Source organism: Paramisgurnus dabryanus, chromosome 2 (genome assembly GCF_030506205.2).
Source record: "Paramisgurnus dabryanus chromosome 2, PD_genome_1.1, whole genome shotgun sequence".
Classification (NCBI taxonomy): Eukaryota; Metazoa; Chordata; class Actinopteri; order Cypriniformes; family Cobitidae; genus Paramisgurnus; species Paramisgurnus dabryanus.
Genome location: NC_133338.1, coordinates 45,211,260 through 45,234,294, shown reverse-complemented (window position 1 = coordinate 45,234,294; position 23,035 = coordinate 45,211,260). Strand labels below are relative to the sequence as shown.

General features: G+C 35.6%; 1 protein-coding gene and 1 non-coding gene across 6 annotated transcripts in view; one reads left to right on the top strand and one right to left on the bottom strand.

Annotated features, from left to right (window-relative positions):
- The window catches only part of LOC135778589 (nuclear factor 1 B-type-like), a 97,321-nt gene extending 83,328 nt beyond the window's left edge, over positions 1-13,993 (bottom strand). Inside the window, exon 1 of one of the 5 annotated variants that reach the window (XM_065288982.2) lies at positions 12,795-13,993. In XM_065288982.2, the coding sequence (XP_065145054.1) occupies positions 12,795-12,890 (96 nt within the window). In that variant the 5' untranslated portion in view covers positions 12,891-13,993. Of the gene's footprint in view, positions 1-920; positions 1,303-12,794 lie in introns of those variants that run through there. The other 4 variants (XM_065288981.2, XM_065288989.2, XM_065288987.1 and 1 more) reach the window with 4 other exon arrangements.
- Positions 4,806-4,877, top strand: trnah-gug (transfer RNA histidin (anticodon GUG)). Its single transcript has one exon. It is a non-coding gene; the product is annotated as a tRNA-His (tRNA).
- Positions 13,994-23,035: the final 9,042 nt, after the last annotated feature.

The window sequence follows — 23,035 nt, the reverse complement described above, 5'->3', positions numbered from 1 at the left end:
ATAGCCTACTTTACAGGACATGTAAACGTTCAGGGAAAGATAAACTGCATTAACAAGAAAGCACAAAGGCTTATTTATGATGTGATTGCAAGTTTGGGCCTGCAGATTACACTATGCAAAATAACTCTAAACATTATACATTCCTCCAGCTTTAAAAAAATCTATCAGGAGAGATGAGCACAGGGCTGTTTTTTTGCAGGACAGATAATGATTCCCATAATGTTACACCGGCATCTTGTGTCAAAGTCAAAGCCCACCCCCTCTGTCCAACTTTGAAACTCACGAGCGATCAACTATGACTTTATAAAGGACATGAATCTATCGGAGCAAAATGAAGTCTGACTCTGAATACTTTCATAAACAATAAAAGGGTTTATGGGCTTGAAACGTTTTTTTAAAGTTCGAATATACTTAAAGTGATATTATTCGTGCACAATGTACGCTATATATGCTCAAGTGTCATTAGTCTCATAAAAAACTTAATAGACTTTGACAGAGAATGTCATTATGTAAAACCAGACAAGCATTTCAATGAAGGGAGAACTGTGTGAAATGGTGACAAGAGTAAATATCAACACAGCTTGTTCAGGTATTCACGCTACTGCACCGTGCCAAAGTGCACTGCTTATTCAACAGAGGGAGAGTTTTAGCTAACACGCAGGAATCATGCCAAGAGCGGATCTCCGTAGGCACAAACTCTGCCACCAACTTCTGACACAATGATATGACCCATATAGGACGCCTGCCAATACATGACATAAACAATCTAACATCTTTCATTTTCACCGAGCAAGTGCCTCGTCCAGTCAGACTTGAAGGCTATAAAAGCTATAGTGTTGAAGTTACAAACGCGCAACACAGTAACTCGAGAAACAATATTCACAAATGTTAGTAACACAGTGTTTTCCATTATAACGTACCATTGCACTGTACTGCATGGAACTGAAGGGGTTTCCTGGAGGCCGGATGAAACTGAAGCCGGTACGTTCACATGTCTCAAGTTCAAAAATGTGTGCTTTTTTGTTTTTTTCTCTTTCCTTGTCTTTTCACGTTGTAGTGCTTACAAAAATGAACACCGGAAGAGAATTCTTGGCAGACAGGCGGCAAAATCAAGTCAGCGAGCACCTCTGATATTTTTTTCTCGTCCTTCCTCTGCAAGTCAGTCTTTTTGGATAGCTTTTTGGTGGTTGAGTTGAACGCGGTCCAGAATAGGCTGAGTTTTCAGAAGTGGGAAGGTCTGCGCTTTTACTTTCCCTCTGTCTGTCGTCGCTGTTGCTCGCAGCAGTCAAACGTAGCTGCGCATTTGGAAAACATCCTCGTTTCTGATTGGTCGACGCTACGCTCTGCGTTCCATGCCCTGGGCCCCTCACTTCCGCTCGGCAGGCAGTGTCACTATTTGCATATTAACATTGACCAAGTCCCATCAAAGCAAGACCGACCGAAAAGAGATAGTGGCTGAAGTTAGGTCACATTCCTGATGTGTGCTACTAAAAAAATGTATGGATTTTTTTTAAGTTTTTTTTTTCTTTTAATAAATTAAAAACAAAATCTACATTTTAATTTTTGTCTTTTTAAAAGGGTGATATATAAATCGCTTGCTTTCCTTCGTACTAATGTTTCCGTGTGTCCTGGTTTTATTGCTCTTTACACTCTTGTTTAGCATTTAAACTAGTTTTGCATTAAAACAATAGTTTTTATAATATTGTCATATACATGCCATCTTTAATTCAGTGGATATATAGGCTATCTATGTTCTGAAACATTGTTAAGATTTTGTCAGTGCAAAGAAAGACAGCACTGTTAGAAAGCACAATGATGGCATTGATCCAGAACAGAGCACCACCGTTACATACACGAATTCAACACCATACGAGTCAAACGCACGTTAATATCAGCATGTTTTCAATTTGGTTATTAGCAAACTGACACACAGGCAACAAGATAAATGAGAGTAATAATAAATGTAGAATTTATGTCACATGCAGTCTTAATAAATAAAATGAAATAATCTCTTTACCCATAAACACCTTAATAATGAATATAAATGATTTGTTATTTTGTGGAATTTATGATTATTGTTACATAAATGCTGCAGTATATATTAGTTTTATGTTACTCTAATTTCTCTTCAGACACCCAAAGGATTTTTCATTTTACTTTGTCGGCCCCTTATAGATGAATCTATAAAAAAATCAATCGATATGAGGCAGCCTGCTTATTAAATAAATTATGGTATTGTTGTTAATTGGTTCGATATTTCGTTGTGGGCTTTTTTACTGTAACTTAATTAAAATAACATGTCGTGGTTTATGCTGTTATATTATTTTTTGTATCAAGATGATACATACATCTTTTCACCCACATTGCAGCGTGCTGCTTTTGACATCCACACAAGCTTGAGTTGTAATTTTGTAGCACATGCGCTACAAGATACAAGTTATCAGTGTACGAAGTTCATTTTGGTTTATGACTCTGTCCGTAGTGGTGCCCAACACGAAACGGTAAAGTGAAAGACGCACGTCAGTTTTTGAAGATAAATGACTCTTACGAGTCTTGGTTTACAATATCACACTTGTAAAAACAAACACACGGCTTGTTGGAGCATTATATCGAGTAGGTGGAGTGTGATACGAAATGAAGCGAAAGGGGCTGCAAATTCTTAGGCTTAAACTTTGTCAAGCTGGGACTGTAAATCACCATTAGCGCAAATATTTGTATGAATTAACCCATATGGATTGTTGTCCTTTTGGATATATTTTTTTTATTTCGTTCAATTGTGGCTGTCACGTTTTATGAGTTTGGATAGCCTGTGTGTGGTGTGTGCGCAGAGAACCTCGATACTCCGACGTAAGTTCTCATTTTAAATACAGAAGTAAGTTAGACTATCAAGGCATTTCAACGCCACACTTTCGAGTCATAAATCATCGATTTACCTGCACGTTATGCATGTACTGAGAACAAACATCAGGCGATATTCCGTAATAGGGGTTTTTAGAAATTATCAGTAAAATTCCGATTCTGTTTTACCCAAGGATGTAAAGAAAACCTGGACTCAGATAAAATCACGAGTTTTCACAGGTTAGGAATGCTGGAATGTTTCTCTTTAGTATCTCTCCCTCGAGTTCTTAAAGTGAATTTTACGATCAGTAATTGGCCTACATTAATATTCTATTTTTTTAATGCACAAACATTGTTGTTCCCAACGTGCATATTTATTAATAAAACTATCAACAGATCAGTTTTTTAAAATGTTTTTATTAAATACAAAACGATGACGCATGCTGCTTTTTGATTACATTTTTACCACGCATTAAAATGTTTCGCCATATAAATCGATCATAAATCTGTTAAACGCGCAACAAAGGGGTGCACTGCTAATTTAATTAGGGCTTAAAGACAAGCAGTGCCTCATTTGCACGTCAGTTTTCTCTAAGGAGTGCAAGAATGGGACAAAGTTTTTATAGTAAGACAAGTAATGAAAGCCTTTGTATTTTATATAAGCCTAACGCCCTCATTCTATAAATTGGTAGAATTTCTAAATTTGCCTATTTGATAAAAAAAATTTAATAAATACAATTGCCTTAAACTGACGAATTTTAAGTAATGAACAATTTAATTATGAAGTCATTTATAGAGTAGATTTTTAAGTCATTCATCGCAGTCTGCAGAAAATGTCAAGGTAGTATACAAATAGGTTAACACTGCTTCTCTTTGCAACCAGCCTAACCATTAAAAGCTGCAGGTCTGTGCATCTGTGCAGCTGAGTTTGAAAAAATGGGTTTAACACCTTGGGGTTTTGCTATTCACAACTTTAGTCTACACACATTTGAATTTATTATTGGGAAATCATATCGCTTCATCAAACATTACATAATTTGACAGGTTACATCATTTGACAGGTTATATTTAGCACTTTAATTAAAAAGCCTGTGTAATGTCACATGAAATTCACAGTAAGATGCAATCTCAAAACATGTAAAGTGAGGTACGGTTGTTGATTTTTCATGAAATTCGTATTCATGTTAGGCTAATATAATGTAATAAAATATAATATAATATAATATAATAGTGTTATTATTATTAAGTAGCGTGATATAATACATTGTCAGGTAACGTTAGGCCTAAATTAATTTTTCTTGCGCCACGAGGTCAAAGCACCATCTCAACCCCCGGCCAAAAAATTATTGTATAAGGAGGCCTCTACTGCAAACAGGCTATGATAATCAAATTAGTGTAGTGTGTAAGGGTTGGGGTATTCGATTAAACCTCATCCAGAACCCACATAAACCTGCAGCCTGTTTTAACAATTGTGTTTGTGCGAGAACGGTAAACCCCAGTGCAGCTCAAGCCAGTGACCTCACTGAGGTGTTCTCATTCGCACCCTTGTCCCAAAAAACAAATGATCTAGTACCTACCTGTCAGCTTATCCGTACACTACACGAGTTTCGTTCATAATTATTAAACTGTTCAATTTGTAAGTTTAATAACAAGACCAGAATTTGACTCTGGTGAGTTCAGACCACCGATGATTGAAGCCAGTCGCTTTTCGTGACGTAGCTATGTCCACGCAATGCATGAAACGCTGATAAAGTTTTTGAGAAAACTTTGACTTAACAAAAAGCCACCACGTGTCTTATTAAAGTATTTGTCTGCAGATTATTACTACACTCGCACCAAACGATACCATACTGTTTATAAAATAAAACTGAGTTTACACAGAAATAAATGAAGCATTTGCATGATCAATATGATTAACGTTAGACTCCTGTGAATAGAGCGGTGGCGCACAGCTGCTCAGATAGCTCGCCGTGATCGTATAGTGGTTAGTACTCTGCGTTGTGGCCGCAGCAACCCCGGTTCGAATCCGGGTCACGGCAGTACAGACGATCAATGCTGAAAAGCAGCTACTTTTGTATTGTTCCAATGCCACATTAAAAATTGGGAAAGCGTCATTTTTGGAAGTTTTGATACTCGTGATTAAGCTGTAAATTAACTCAACTATGAACCAAGTCTAAAAAAGGATTAACACGAAAACTTTTATAAGTTAAGACATCATAGAGTTTTGAGTGAAGTTCGCTTCAAATAAATAATCATATTAAAATAAAAAAGCACGACATAGTTTATTGGACAGAAGTTCAATTGTCCCCCAGGTAGCCTAGATACAATGTATGCGTAGTGAATACTATACTAGTGATAGTTTTCTATTCAGTCCACAAGGATGCGGTAGTGGTCTGTCTGACATAAAGTTTTCTGTCAGTCTTTAAAGTGACAAAAACGTGTATCCAAGATATCACTTAAAACACGTATTATCTTTAATCATTCAGATAATAATACACTGTACATTTTTAAAAGACCACACATTTATTTACTTTTTTTTTTAGTTACTTTGTTTCAATTTGATTTTTTTGCAACTTTAAAACATTTAATTTTCGTTCCGTTCTACAATAACAACAGACATAAAACCACAAAAGGCCAATATATATTGAATGTTGTATTGCCTATTAAAGCATTACATTGCAGTTTGCAACATATGATCTAAGCACCAGAGGGCAGCAAACTACTATGTTTAACCTATGGAAACATCTGTCTATAATGGATCATCAAATTTGTCAGAGATCAAGAAGAATTCATTGACTTATTAAATCAGTTTGAGATTACTGTACCTTTAGCAGTTTAGTAGACAATTCTGTTTTTGTGTTTTACTGTAATGGCAATGATTATTGAATGTCAAATGCTATTTGTATAATGTATAATTTTATTGTGTATAATTCTTTATTTATGTATGTATGCATTTATTTATTTTTGCCAGGATTTCACCATTTAAAAAAGCAAAATATGTATGTTGCTTTGGTTGTTTGGTTCACTTACAGCTAAAAAGTAGTGACATTCAATTAAAGTTTGAAACATGCATTTATCTTCTCCTGTGTCTTTTTTAAATATGCGAGTCATAGTTCTTTTCCTATCATCGTATCTAAAAAAAAAAAAACTATACATGCACAAAAGCAAAAACACAAACACATGTAGAGGGAGCTCTTCTGCAGCTGTTGCCAACCATAAATGGCCCTCCTTGTTACCACAAACCCGCCATCAAGAACAAGAGCAACAATGAGACGCACGCTCAAATAAACAAGGAGAAAGCTTACAGTAAACATGGAATCTTGCCAAAACCACTGCATCTAATTCACACACACATACACACACACACACACACACGCATTGCAAATCCTTCAGCTATGAGAAAGAAGCAGCAGGTCCCCACAGAAGAGCCAGGCAAAACTGCTGTGTACTTGCTTTCTCTCGCTATGTGCGTCTGTCTCTCTCCTTACTTCAATAGGTCTTGATTGACAGGACAAGCATGCACCTATGTCGCATGAAATGCGCATCCCTGCAGGCCTTTGTCTGCTCTCAGAACACATGTTCCTGTAACAATGTGCATCTTCATTAGTTACAACTGTGGAAGCATCACTGTCTAATGTTTGATCTTTGATTTGGACTTAACAAAAGGTTTCTTCCACTAAACAAATGCTAATAATACTAAAACTAAAAACAAACCCTAATAATAATTTTGTATCACTCAAAGCACACGTGAAACGGTTATGTTAAAAGAAACCATTAATATACACATGTAGAGTAACACAAATAGGGTCACACAAGATTTTAGGCACACTAGAAAATAGGGATGCTTAACGATTAATCGCGATTAATTGTTAGCAGAATAAAAGTTTTTGTTTACATCATATATGTGTGTGAACTGTGTATAATAACTTTGTATAAATAAATGTACACACATGCATGTAGGCTATATGTTTTAGAAATGTTTACATGTGTATATACATTTGTATATTTATGTATAATTTATATTATATATAAATATAAATACTTGATATACATTTTTTTTCTTAAAATTATACATGAATGTGTTCATATTTATATATATATACATATTTATTATACACAGTTTACACACATATGTGATGTAAACAAAAACTTTTATTCTGCTAACGATTAATCGCGATTAATTGTTTAGCATCCCTACTAGAAAACATGCAGCATTTAAATTTTGTGCTTTTTGAATTAAGTCAAAAGCTCACACATTATTATTTGGTTACTTATTGCTAAACTTATTTGCTAATGACTTTTTGTAATGAGTTTTCACCAAGTAAGGGATGAATTAGTCTGAATATAAGTAAATAGATCTTGAAGTATTGTGTGACCCCTCTTTGAGAATTCAGAGTAGCAGATTGGATATAGTAGAGCTACCACTGTGTTTTCATCAACTTATGGGTTTGATCCGATACGCTGAACTTAAATGCACAGTAAGTCACTTTGGTTATAAGTGTTTGCAAATGTGTCACACATTTAAATAAATATCATATTATTCACCCCAAAAAAATAATGTGCAAAATTAAATAATTATTAAGAGGCGGTTTTCTGAACAAGGCTTATCCTAGTCCCAGACTAAAATGCATGTTTGAGCTGCCTTCATTAAAAAAAAAATATTGCCCTGACATATCTTACACTGTAAATATTCTTTAGAAATTACAGTAAGAATATTTTTTACAGATTTAAATGTATGTTATTTACTGGCAACAGTTTGTTCAAAGTTAAATGTACATTAAAAATCAACAAGTCTAAAAACAGAAAAAGGTTGGGGATTGGTTTCCAGAATGCTTTGCATGCTGTTATTCTGTAAAGACAAAGACTTATTCATGTTTAATGTTCATTTAACTTTAAACAAACTGTTGCACATAAATAACATAAATATAAATCTACAGTAAGTTACTGACAAACAGCTGCATAACTACAGCTATATTTTTACAAGGTAACATGCTGTTGTTTTGTCTTAAGATGCACACCAGTATTGTTTTTGTAAGGTTTGTTTGTAAAAAAAAAACTATCTTATACAACTAAGGCCTAGTCCCGGCTTAACCTAAACCCTGTCTGGGAAACTGCCCCTAAAAGTACACTGTAAAAAAATTCTTTATAAATTACACTGTTACTTGCAGCTTTAAATGTATGTTTTTTTTACTGGCAACATTTTGTTCAAAGTTAAATGAAAATTAAACATTTACAGGTTTTTGTCTTTACAGAGTAAAACTATAACAGCATCAAGCAAAGCATTCTGGGAAACAAAATCTGAAGCAAAAAACAGAAAAAGGTTGATGATGATTTCTGGTTCCCAGAATGCTTTGCATGAGGCTGTTATTGAATAGTTTTATTCTGTAAAGATAAAAGTATTTCACTTTGAACAAACTCTTGCCAGTAAATAACATAAATATAAATCTACAGTAAGTTACTGGCAACCAGCTGCAAGTAACACTGTAATTTCTACAGATTTTTTTAAAGTGTACTATTTTAGGGTGACCATACGTGCCATACTTCCCGGACGCATCCCGTCCAGGATTTCGGAAGTCGTATTTGTTGACCGCATACGCCATTCAGTTAAAAACATAAGATATACAATCGTATTTTCATTCTTACCTTAAAATGTAACGGTTGCTTTTCTGTAACAATAATAATAATCCTCTATGACATATGCGGTCGACAAATACGACTTCCGGAAGACGAACTATGAACTGAACTAGTTCATTTTAAAATTTGTGAACTGTGAACTAAACTAGTTCATGTAGAAAATGAACTTTCCCAACACTAAGAATATGTATATAAATAATTATGATATAAGGTTAAGAAACCTGTTGTACTGATGTGATGACAAGTTATAGTTTTAGTTTAGTGCTAGTAAGACTATTTAGATGTGCGGATTAATTCAGGACTTTGTGTAGACATATTTTATAATAAGTATTATGAGGTGGTCCACGAAAATTCTTGATTACAAATAGTGGTCCACACACACAAAAAGTTTGAAAACCCCTGCTGTAGGTGAGCAATAAATAATATAATCATAATTTATTTATGTAATTTCTTACTTTATATACAATACTGTGCAAAAGGCACCATGCCACTTTTGTCTGTATTTTGCAATTGTGGCCATACAATTATTTCTAATTCTCTGTATGAAGTATTAAAAAGCTAAATGAAATTGTAAGCTAAAGTGCCAAGTGTTTAGTGTGAGCTCCTCTTACATTTGCGTGGACCTGCAGGATCTCTTAAACTTAAATGAAATGACATCATAATTTCTAATTAAAGACTTCAGGACTGCAGTCTCCTCAAGAGATCAAAATGTGTTTAGTGCCAAGAGAGGTCAAACTAAATACTTTGCTTGAAAAAGCCTAAAATTTGTGTGGGTTTACAATTTGTGTACAAATATGCATTTTCTGTTTGTGTCTTAATAAAAAGAGCAAAAAAATAAACAAAGATGGGTATTAAAACTTTGCTAAAACAACAAAGCTAGTGGTGACAAGACTTTTGCACAATACTGTATATGTCTACATTCATTAATCTTAAAATTTGTTGACAGTTCTCAGTTAAGATTGGAATAAACAAGCCTTAACATAATTTCATTACTGATCACAAGTTATATTATTTCTGCACTGCCATCGATTACTCCTTGCATTGGGTGCATATTTGATGCATGCTATTCGTCTATGCAGCACTACTGGCTCATACCTTGACGCTTCCCCTTTTTCTCTCTCAAGTCTCTTTCTTACTCTTCTTTCTCATCGTCCCCTTATCGACCCCCCAACCCTGTTTAGAACAAAGAGGTCTTTTGTTTTCTAATTAACCCAAGCAGATCTTCGTCAGGCATGGCTACACATCGCTGTAGCAGTTAAAGAACACTGTTCGATCATTCTCTTCAAAATTATCTCCATCTGACCTTTTATAAATAGGTTAACTAGTGAACATACTTCGTTTTTGCTCGAAAGTAGTTTTATTGTAGGCTATAAGTCAACAAATTTTTCCCCTTCCCTAAACTTTTATATGATTTTTTATGAATAATGCATGATTATGTGTTTATTGCATTTTATTAGTTGTGTCTATAGCATTGTTGTCCTGTCCGTGATCCTTTCAGTACAGACCTGTTACCATACGGGACGCATTACATTAGAGAGCAGTTAGAGGAAGTTGAGATTGATCCCTGATCCCTATGATAAGGATCAAACGAACCCGAGGTGTGCCCAACAGCCGGAATAATTAACACTGAGAGTTTAGCTTCCAGACAAACAATACCGTTTACTTAAAAGATCAGTTGGAGGATTTGAGTCAAAACCAAAAGTACCAAGGTGACCCATCTAAAACTACAATGTCACTGTTCTGATAATGTCAGGTGACACTAATCCTATGTTTTGATCAAGTTACATGCTGGTCATTGTACAGTTAAAGATTTAACTCCTTGAGACGTTTCAACCCCTTTGAGTCCCTCACCATAAGAAAAAAACGGCTTTATGCACATGCATGGTGCACATGTTAAAATTATACATAAACAAATGGTCAAAAAATGGTCCTACTGTTTACCATTAGGTACAGATGTGTATACATTTGGTACCAATATGTACCTTCGAGGCACTTATATGCACTCTTTAGGTTCAAATGCTGTGTACTTTTTTAAAGGGAACCATCCTAGATACATCACTTTTCTGAAAGTGTATTATAGTCAATCACAGACAACACCTGACACAAGACATGCATTCATTAGATTTAACAAGTGCATGCATTTGTTAAATCAACATAAGCAGTGCTGACTGATGTTCCCATCATCAGATCAACAGCCTTGAGCATCACAACCCATGGTCATGCGATCAATATCATAAACACGGTCGTCACTGAATTTCCTCATTTAGTTTTACCCCTAATGGTAATCATTTTAATTACTGCCTTACTCAATGCTAATGTTATTCACGATTAGTTGGTATTATGCTAATCTTCGACCCACATTCGGCAGGAGAGCAAAGCATCATCTGAAGGCCAGATTGCTGGGAGGCTGTATGCAGGCTGACATCGGTCTCCCAGCTGCACAAAGCAAGCCAGACAGAGGGACTCTCGCAGAAAAAGAAAGAGACCCTCAATAAACAAAAAGAGGGGGGGCTGTGTTGTGTACCTTAATGAACGACTGTTGGCCACAGGGATTAACCATAAATACTGCTTTCCTCTCTGCACACCCCACCCCAGCATCTGCTGAAAGTTCTGAGATTTTCTGCACCAGTTTCTTAGTTTGGAGTGTTTGAGCGTTTCAAATTAATCCATGTCTGGACTTGCCATTGGTTCAGATCATTTTTTACATCCATCTGCAGGTGAGTGACTGCTAGATCGGAGATGTTTCATGGGAAATTGTGCAGCACTATTTTTTGTGTTAGAAGTGTAAACTAGAACAATGTAAATATTGTGAAAATTACTTAAAATTAAAACTTAAATTAAGTTGGACACAATTAAGTTGCTTAAGAAGGATGTGCAATTATTTTAAATCTTCAGTTTAATTATCGACTGCCAAAAGTAAATTAATGTGTAAAATTTTAATTTCATTATTTTAAATAAATAATGAGGATGATTGTATACACATATGATGGTTTATAATAGATCTACAATATATGTTGTAAAGAAACTTATAAATAAAAAAATAAATTCTGTCACTGCATTTAAATTAAATATAATATTAAATAAATATCATCATAATATAAAACATTTACAACATGCATAAAGATTTCAATACGAAACCACAAACATATTATTACATTATTGACCACGTTATTATATTTTTAAAGAATCATTATTTTTATAATTTTCATCAAGAACTCACTATTCAAAAAATAAAATAAAAAATAATACATGAAAGAGCTGTTTTATTTTGTAAGATTTATAAAAAAAATACTTTTAGTACACATTACAGGAATACCACAAAAATGTAATATTTTATATAATCAATATATGGTATATTAAAATATTTGTCTGGAGTAACAAAGTTTTTTATTTGGTTTTGTCATTTGTTTTTTTAGGTTGTCATCATAAAATTAATAAATACATTTTTTTAAATAAATAAATAAAAATATTTAGACATTTATCTATTCCAGTCCTTATCGTTCATACGGAAAAAACAAATAAATGTATAACTCACAAGAAGAGGGTGGCAAAAGAATAAAAGTATGATGCCAACTTTAATATTCATAATGGACTGAGAACCAGCAGTCGCTTCATTGATACGAAAACCCAAACAAGAGCCTTTTGTCTTCCAGGAGGGAAAATATACAAACACCGAGAAAAATGCCAACAAGTGCAGAGCAAGAATACTTGAGCGACCAGCAACGGAGAACAATTGCAAAAAGATCCTCTGAAATAACAACATAGCACCAATATTGTGCATGATCTCTTCTTCTGCGTCATTCTTTTATAAATATTCATCCAAAGTGATCCGGACTGCACCAACTTTTGACAAACTTTTCAACTATCCAAAAACAGAGAATTGGGCACTTTAAACTTTGGATTAAAGGTACACTGAAACCTGAAATGTAGCGGTAAGCAAAGAGAATGGGGTTTCTAAAAAAAACCCTGACCTCCTGACACAGAGGTCTTGACCTCACCTGACATCAATGACATCATTATCCAACACGTCCAACATTTGGTAAAAAAAAACAACAAAAAAGGCAAGAAAGTATTTAAGAGACACCAAAATAATGCCGTAAAATGTACAAATAAATTTCTACTATTTTACAAATGTCACAGGTTTCTGGAAGTGCAAACTTTTTCGATAAATAACATGATTGAAATTCAATTGAATGATTCCTCTGCCAAACATTTTCTCTAAGATGTGCAGCGAATTACGTTGAAGGAGGAGTTACGTCATTCGGAAATTGGTGGGAAAAAACCTGCCCACGAAAAAAAGCTCCAAAAAGCACCAAACTTACCATCCACCAGGTCCTGGCTGTCATGTCATAGCATAGCTGCCATTTGATGGAGCTGTCTGCTGTTTTCCCAGCCATTCTCCCGTCAGTAGCTTTCATCAGGAGCAGCTCAGGAGCAGATAACACACTAATCAAGCCTTCATCAGACGCCACTCTCTCAGACCCATGTAGGCCAATCCTTATCACACTGCATTATGGGAGAAAAGTGCACGCACACACACGCACATAGCCCTGCGCTCCAGCTATGACTCCAGCCTCCAGTGCTGCCTATAATGACGGGATCAGGATCTGAATCCCTCATACACACACACACACAGACCCCCACCTCAGCTAGGACTTTAATTTTTTAAGCTGTGCAGAACAGGAGCAGGGATCTTTCTGGCATCTTACACGGGGCGACAACAAGTGTGCAACCAGTGAGGTGCTTTTACGAGAGGATGCTTTATTTTCATCCAATTCATATTGTTGATTTTTGAATAATGGAATTTCCCCCCTCAAACCCATAAATGCATACACTTCACCCCCCTACCACCCCTTTTCGAACGCTCTTCACTCTAAGTCTATAAGGGGAGGCCCAAATGGGAATTATTTTCCCTAAACAAAGACTGGGGAGTTTCATAGACATGAGAGCCGGGCACGGTTCAGATATCACAGACTCATACACCACGTAAGAGAGAGAGAGATAGGGGAGGAGCAGGGCATGGAGAAAAAGACAGACGTAAACACAGACAGGTACTCAAGATCCATTTATTTATTAGGTACTAACTAAACTTTACCTGCAGTACGGCACAGGATAACACATGTAAGCATCTTCATTTAGAGAAATGCAAGTTCACATTACCTGCTACTTATGCAGTTGCTTCTGTGGAGAAGATAAGATTTACTTTAAAATACAGCTGCTTGCTATGTTAACTTTCAAGAAAATTATTTGGATGAAATTTGATTGTCTGGATTTACCCCTATTGGAGTTTACTGTCTAATGTTTCAGCATAAATTCCTGCTTAGGTTTCATCATGTTTTGAATGTAAATCATGAAAGATGCACCATTTCACACGAGGTTGCTGTTCAAATGTTGTTCAATATTCAAATATTTTAAACTAAAATAATTGTGTGTGCATTGTAAATTGCATTAGAGATTGTCACAACAATGTATCATTGACACATTATCAGGAAAATGTAACAAATCAACAGAAATAGATTTACTTTTATACACATTTAAAGATCAACTCAGAATTCATTTGTGAAACTAGTTTTATTTTTTCCAGTGAAATGTAATTGTATGTGTATTTAAAATGTGTAAAGGCAAAATAAATGTGTAATAAAATTGAAAACAAGCAAAGTTTCAATTTTCAAATAATCTTTTTTTGAAGTTTTAATTACAGTTGTTAAGACTTTAAGGAATGTTTAAGCATCCAGCAACATTGAAGGATGAACCTTGAGATAATGAAGACAATGAGTGAATTGTTCGAACATCCTATCATGAATAAAGATGTGGAGGGTGAGGGAGTAATACATTACTGAATGGTTTTCTGTTGAAGGTTAAGCAAAATTTTCATTTGTAACTAATAAACCATTTGAAGTGAGATTATGATAAAATGATACATTTACACCTTTCCAACTATATACACAAAAAAAGGCATTTGAAGAAAAGTTTTGGATTATGTTATAAAACTAACACAAAATTACTTGTTTTACTTATTTTAGGTAACATGTTTTCAGACCTTTTAATACTGGAATTTTTGGACATTTATTTTAAATTGAAAATTTTTAAGCCTTAAAAAAAATTATGCCTTTTTTGACATTACTGCCAAGTTTCTGTAGAACATATAGATTCTAAAAAAAAGGATAATTTTTCAAGCTAAAATTTGTGTTAAATAGGCCACATAAAAAGGTATGTGTAACAGCATTAAAAAAGCCATTAAAACAAAACAGATTGAAAATTTAGCCCATCAACACAGCAAAAAGTCACATTTGTGACCCTGAACCACAAATTCACTTATAAGGGTACATTTTTGTTATTGAAATCATCTAAAATCAGAATAAATCTGCTTTCAGCGATGTATGGTTTGTTAGGATAGGATGATGTGTGGCCAAGATACAACTATTTGATAATCTGGAATCTGAGGGTGCCAAAAAATCTAAATATTGAGAAAATCGCTTTAAAGTTGTCCAAATAAAGTCTTAAGCAACACATATTATCTCTTTCCCCATCATTGATGAGTTATCTCGTCAATTAAGGGAAAACATTTGCATTAAAAAACATGTTCCTGATGAGGTTTTATGTTAATCTGTAATACCGCTATTATCCACTAGATGGCTAGATAGAAATACCAAATTTATAAAAAAAAACTGAAGCACTAATTTTAAACTCTGTGTATATTTTGATAATCATTCTGAATCTGATTTCTAACACAATTCCTTCACAAAAAATGTAATTATTTTAACTTTTTGCTAAAAAATATAATATTTTAGAGTTTATAAGCAGAGAAAAAATATAGAAAGTATGAAAATGTTTTTTTCCCGCATTGTTTATTTGTTTGTTTATTGTTTGTTTGAAAGCAGAGGGTCTGTTCTTTCATTTGATATATTTGTATTTTTAGATGAAAATTTTCCTGGAAGGCATTTTGTGAAACTGATGCTGGCGAGCAACTTTTAGAAAAATGGGAATGAGTTACTAATGATAAATACATTTTTATATATTTACTGTAGGAAAATTATCAAATATCTTCATGGAACATTATGTTTACTCAATATCCTAATGATTTTTGGCATAAAAAAATCGATAATTTTGACCCATATATGTATTGTTGGCTATTGCTACAAATATACCCTGACGATGTATGACTGGTTTTGTGGTCTAGGGCAGTGGTTCTCAAACTGGGGGCTGCAAGATGGTGCCAGGGGGGCCCCAGATTTATGACATTTTAATTTTTATTAATTAGTTTATCATAAATTCTGTTTAATGAAACCTCAGAAAAATAAGGCTAGTAACCAACAGCAATACGTTGTATTATTTAATATGTTTTGTTTAATTAAAATTATACATTTTAAAATGTTTTATGTCATACATTTTCTTTTGAGGGCAGCAAAGGGATGCACCGTACCCAAGGGGGACAAGTGGTTTGAGAACCACTTGTCTAGAGTCACATACTGTATGTGTGGGCATATTAGCACACAAGGTAGATTCTATGGCAATGTCGTTTTCAGCTTATACTTTAAACTATCAGAATTGCTCTGTTAACACAATCTTACTGCTGATCATCTTAGCAGGCAAAACATTTCGTGTAAAACATAACGTGAAATGAATTCACACAGCTGTGAGAGCTAACAAGCCCCCAGAAGGCTTTCAAACAGTCAAGCTATAAGAAATAAATTCACAAGAACCAGTGTGGAAAAAATATATAGTGCATTAATAGCATGAGCACAACCTTGGCTGTTTAAAGCAATGCAAAGCAGACTCGGATGACATTAACCATAGGGATTCTCATGCAATGGAAGACAAACAAATCTAACCACTGTAAAGTGATTGATTTGCAGCTCTGATCCATGCTAAACAATTGGCTCATGTCTGAGTCCTGTAAAACAGCCTTGCATCCCACTCCTTCAGATTTACATTTAATACACATGCATGCAAACAAACCGAACAGTAGTCATGCCTCTGACATTTGCAAATTTACGCATCAACCTGACTCTCCGCAGCGTGTAGTGGGGTTTAATACTCAATGCCAGCTTTGTTCCATCTATGGGACTCTCTTTGTAACCTATCCAGGCCTTTTTCCCTCGGCAGCGCATTCCCAACCTCCACCTCCTCATAGAATGTCCCCGCCCGCAGCTGCTTCCCTCCACGTGAATTGTGGGATTGTGTGAGAACGTCCCGCGAGTCAGAGAGCAGCGCGTCTGGCATTCAGGGGCCGAGGTGGCATTTCAGAAGAACCACGAGCAGAAGAATACCTTGAGTGTTGTTTATCCTCCTCGCATTTTGCTCTGTCTCTTTCTATTCATTTCCGAAACCTTTCCCACATTTCCACGCAGGGTCCACAAGAGATTATTATAGGTCCTAGACTGGGTTTCAAGGTCATGACATCCGTTAGATTGGCTCATCTGATGATCGTATGATTAAATTGATTTGCAAAATGTTAATAAAAACTATATGCACGTTAAAAAAAATCTAAAAAAAAAATATTGACATTGCTGTCATTTTTAGTAGGCATTAGTTTTACCTCATGAAAAATATTTATTTGACATTTGACTTTAATTTCACTCATATTGATTTTGACTGCAGATCAATGCATTTTCTTGCCTTGATTGGATTAGGATTACCTTTTTAGGCTTCTATGTTTTAATAGGATTTCTATTCTCTTTCAGTCAAATATTTGAGTGATCTACATGAAAAATCAATAAGCAAATCAATAATTTAGCGGCTTGGAAGTATGGATGGTGAAAATTATAGTGAACACCTGCTACTTTATAAATACAAGAATCCCTGTCTACCTGTGTTGGTACAAAATTATGTTTTGTTATTTTCTACAAAAAATTGGAAAATAAAATCATTTCTATTGCACATTAATATTTCTATATATTCTGATTATCAGTCCATTAACCTTTAATACTTTATCAAAAAAGGTACATTTCGTTTCACATGGACCAACCTAAAGTTCAGGGTCATTTAAGGTTTATTCTTGTTGCTCAATGTACAGATCCAGGACAGTCTGGGGGTACCGCTGACCCATATGGGTTGGCCAGTCAGACAATTAATAAATTACACAATGAGTCTGTTACTAATTCATGACTAACAATATCCAGAGATCATTTTTAATCCCAGCCCTGCACTGCTCCACAGACACTGGGATTATAATCCTTCTAATCATATCCCAAAAAGATGTATAAAATAAATATCAGCCCACATATCACTCCTCTAGAGACTCTTATTAGATTTCATTGCCATAATTCCTTCTTTGTTTAAACAGATGTCCACTCGTATACGACAATAACAGACAATGAAGTAATCAGAAAAGAGTAATCCTGGCTAATTGTTTAAAAATGACAAAATCCATTTCCACAATACACTTGAGTGTTTAATTCGTTCACAAACGACCACCTGTTGTTACACAGAAGAGAGCAATGTCTGCTTTAGGACAATGGAGAGATATCAGGGTTAATTTATTTAAGTTAAAAGCCAAATGTGGGGATTTTCTAGGCATGTGGTTGCGCCTACAAAATTAGTTGCTAGTTAATGTAAAAATAAATCTCACAATTATTGGTCATGTTAGATAAAAATCACTCTTTACAGTTTAGTTAACCGACTGTAAGACTATAAAAAAAACAAAGTTAGACAAAATTAACAACTTATCAAATCAAATTAATTTAATTGGTAATACATTTATAAACTTACTTTTTCTCACTTTAAGTGAAAAATGACTTCAATTGGTAACACCTAAAATATTTAAATATTTTCAACTTAATTTTTTTTACTTAAAGGTGCAGTGTGTAAATTTTAGAAGGATCTTTTGACAGAAATGCAGAATAATTTACAAAACTATATTATCAGGGGTGTATAAAGACCTTTCATAATGAACCATTATGTTATTATTACCTTAGAATGAGACGTTTTTATCTACATACACCGAGGGTCCCCTTACATGGAAGTCGCCATTTTGGGCCGCAAGTTGTCTCCGATGATGCCATGTTTGTCCGGTGTTGGCAACAGTAGCTTCTCTATGTGTTTCAAAAGCGAGGGGTGAGCAGTGGACTGAGCCATTGGTTGCAATTCACAACCTCACCACTAGATGCCGCTAAAATTTACACACTGCACCTTTAAAGTGAGTTTTAATTTTGCAGTTTAAAGGTACCTCAGAGGTACCTCAATGGTACATATTGGTACCAAATGTATACATTATGCTCTTGACTGCTCATACGAGGGGCGTTAATTCAAAATAAGTGTTCGGAGTCTCAGGTGTGTTCCTTGCGTTTTCAAAATATGTGTTTGTTGCGTCATGTGAACCATGTGCATCCGTGTTTTGTCAAAATAAGTTCCTGCTGCACACGCGTTATGATAAAAGAGACGCTCGCGTTATGATCAAAATACACGCAAGACACTAACTTAACAATAAACTCTGATTACGCATTAGATTATGCGAGTATCTGGCAAATGCGAGCGTCTCTTTTATCATAAACCCTTTAGAGGCATCTGCAGCAGGCACTTATGACAAGACATGTGATGCACACAGGATCTCTTGCCACGCAGAACACACATGACAGGCTACATACATGTTGTGACGAACTTAACATCGAGCGCCCTCGAAAAAAAAGTCACCGGCCGCCACTGCTAATGGCACATATTTGGACTTTTTAATGACAGCTGGGGAACATATTCCATTTTTTTTAATCAGTTTAAGGACATGAATAAGTAATAGATATCAAGTTATCCTCACTTAAGCAATAAAAAGTAAAAAAAATCTAAAACATAACCGCCACCTATCAAAGGACAATTATGAAAGCCACTTCCAGTGGAGTTGCCCATGCACAAGATGTGTTGGAGATTAATTTTGGCTGAGTGGAGCAACGCCGGCAAACACTCGCTCAGAGGTCATGACTCAGTCTCTCAGTGCGAGAGCGACATTAAAGAGTCCCAGCCAAGGCTTTTTTTCCCTCTGGGTTGAGGTGGTCCCGCCGTCACACAGGCGATCTTTTAGGGTGATTCAAGGGAGGTACTATCTACTGTCACTCAAGTGAAGAATGCCGAACCCCGGGGAGCCAGTCGGTGCTGACAGGGGCCGTCATTCACACCACCGCACAGTGCAGGACACACGCGGGGCCAATCAACAGAGGCCCCTACTGGGAATGGACAGCATCGGGGCGAGAGGCATCCGACCGTGGCAGGGAGAGAGAGAGAGGGTGGGATCTTCTGGGGCAATGCCAAAGCTTTACAAGAGTTAATGGAGGCAACTAAACAACCATTACGGGTTAAGATACAGATGAGGTAAATTCAAGGCCTTGACATCACAAGTATGCAGAATTATAATTTCTTCATTAAATCTGACAAAAGTTAGTTATGCTCGTAGACTACATACATTTACTTGCGTTTTGTAGAAAATTTTATCCAAAGCGATGCATTAACTGTAACTTGAATAAACCAGAAACTGAATCAAAGGTGCAGGAAATGAAAAGGCAGAACTGAGTTCAAACAAGGTGGCCACCAGTCTCACCGCCAATCTGCGTCTTTCTGGCCCAGACGCCACCTTTCAGCAGGGCACAACATATGCATACGCACACATTTCACCCATCCAATGAATTGTTCTTTATCCTGCACACCAGCTCTCTCTCTCTAAAAGACGTCTCCTCGCAACCGTCCCCTATGCCACGGTATTAGACTTGCCAACCTAGAGGAAGTACATAAGGAGCTCTTTGTTAGGTTAAACTGGAGGGACATTGTGTAAAATACAGTGGCTGCCCGAGATAAAAGGCTTGACTTTCCTCTCATCTGAGCTAAGTTTATCCTCCCTGAAGTCTCTCCTTTCTGCTCAGCAGACAAAGGGATGGCTTCAGTTTTAGAACCAGCTACCTATCAAAATGTTCATCGTTTCAAGTCAAATTGAACGGGGGAAATCACATGTAAACTACCCCGAAAAGGCAAAAAGCCCCTTCCGAAAGTACTTTGAAGTTTTTGTCTTATCTAACGGATAACTGTTTTGCTCATTTGTTTATGCCGGACAACACCCTTTCATAATGATCTCGTTGCAGGTAAATTCTTCACGGGATTAGACTCTTGTGAATTGAGTCTTGGCTATCAGGTGGTCTGTGGAGAGCAGTTGGAAAAGTCAGCCGGTTCATGACTCAGGTAACAGAGTTTTCGGTGTGACACTGAATGCCGAAAGGGAAGGGCAACGGCATACAGGATACACACTGTACGTTACCATGGCAACAAACTTTGGCAGAAAACATGCATACGGATCACAGAGAGCTGGAAACTGCCCCACTCATGGAAAATATCAAAAAACAGCCATTGATCATTTATTTATATATTTTCGTAAATTTGGCCAAGTCTCAAGCTTACAGAATGATGTTTTTGGAAATCTAAGGTATCAGAAATTGTCTTTGATCGTTGGGGTTAGGGGAAAGGAATAGAATATAAAGTTTGTACAGAATAAATTGCATTACGTCAATGGAATGTCCCCACAAAACATGGAAACCAGAATGTGTGTGTGTGTGACCCTGGACCACAAAACCAATCATAAGTATCAGGTATATTTGTAGTAATAGCCAACAATAAATTGTATTGGTCAAAATGATAGATTTTTTTGGTGGCAAAAATCATTAGGATATTAAAGTAAAGATCATAAGATATTTTGTAAATCTCCTATCGTTATTATATGTAAAAAAAAAATGTTTTTATCATAGTAATATGTGTTGCTAGGGACTTCAGGCGATTTATTCAATATTTAAATGGTTTGCCCCCTCAGATTCCAGAATTTCAATTAGTTGTATCTCGGCAGAACTGTCCATTTCAACTGTCGTAAATAATTTAGCGTACTGCAGCAAAGCTGGCTCTGATTGGGTTGTAGGTCTGCTGTAAAGCAAGTTTTTGTAGTTTTCACTCGAACTTCAGGAACGCGACCCGATGGTTGGAAACTTCTTTAGTGCGGTTTTGGCCGATAGAGGGTTGCAAAGCGAATGTGAAAGTGCCGTTCACCCGGTTTCGAATGGATGAACGCCTGAAACTTTTTTGGAAAGGTTATTTTAAGGTAAAAAAAAAACTCTTCTTTGGGGTTGCTTTAAAGGGATAGTTCCGCCAATTCCAGCTTGGGAGGTGAGTAAATCATGGGTTTAATATAATTTTTGGCCAAACTATCCCTTTAAGCTCCATATACATTTACATCTAGATATTTAGCAGACTTTTATACGGAGTGACTAAAAAAAGTGAGGAAAACAGCAGAGCAATGTTTTTATTGTTTTTTAACATGCAAAGTTTTTAACATTGTCCCTGTCAAGCAGGAGAAGTGGATACTCCTTATTTATGCCACGATTTTATAAAACGGCCCAACTAAGGTGTTATAAACAGTAACATGCTTAGTCTTGAATATTTAGTTTACTCCAACATGGGCCAGTATTGTCACTTCTTCTGCTTGATTTTTCAGCTTAAGGATAATTATGATTTATTCATATTTAGAATTTAGAAGTGTATATACCCCATGACATCTAATAAAGAAGTGGGTATAGTCCTCCTTATACCTGCGTACACCACTGCTGTCAAGTACACTGAAAAAAAACTTCTGGACATCGGTTGCACATAATTAAATAAGGTTTTCTTAAAATGAAATTAACATTAATTTCATTTTAAGAAAACTTGATTCAATCATGTTGAACTGTGTACATAATTAAATTACATGGAAAATCATTGAATTAAGAAAACTTAATTCAATCATGTGCAACCAGAATTTGTTTTTAGTGTATTCACAGGAATGTTTTCAGGTTTTCTTACTTTAATGTTGTGAGGGAGTCAGCTGACTGGACAGAGTTTAGAAAATTGTCCCACCAGCAAAAAAATGCAGACTGATCTCATGGAAATCTTGTTATAGTCACGCAAAATTTGATTAATTTATTCGTGTCCATGGCACGAAATTCAGCTTTTTTGTGCCTTGAGCGTGAATGTCTTTTTCGTGTCACTCACACAAATTTCTATAAACAGTTTTCGTGTCCATTGCACGACTTTCTTTTTCGTTTCATTTTATGTATTGTTTTCTCATTGTTTTTTCCTATTTCCTTACCATTGTCGCTTGAGGTTGGGATCACTTTCTGTTACACTTTTATACATCCTAACCCAAACCCTTACTCTAACCCCAACTCCAAGCAACAATGATTTAAAAATAGGGGAAAAATATGAGAAAACAATACATAAAAGACACGTAAAAGAAAGTTGTGCCACGGACACAAAAACTATTTAAACATATACGTGCGACTGACTTGAAAAAGACATTTGTGTTCAAAGCACGAAAAATGCTGAATTTCGTGCCATGGACACAAATAAATTAATCAAATTTTTCGTGACTATAACACGACTTCCGTGAGATCATGTTGAAAAAGTTAAGGTAAATGAATGGCAAAGTGATTCGTGTACATATTAACTAAATCTAAACGCCATGTTTTAATTGTATATACAAAAAGAAAATCAAAATCATGGAAAAAGTAGTTATTCGTAGCCAGAAGTAAGTATTATGGTAATGGTTTCATGTCAAAGCTCTTGAGAA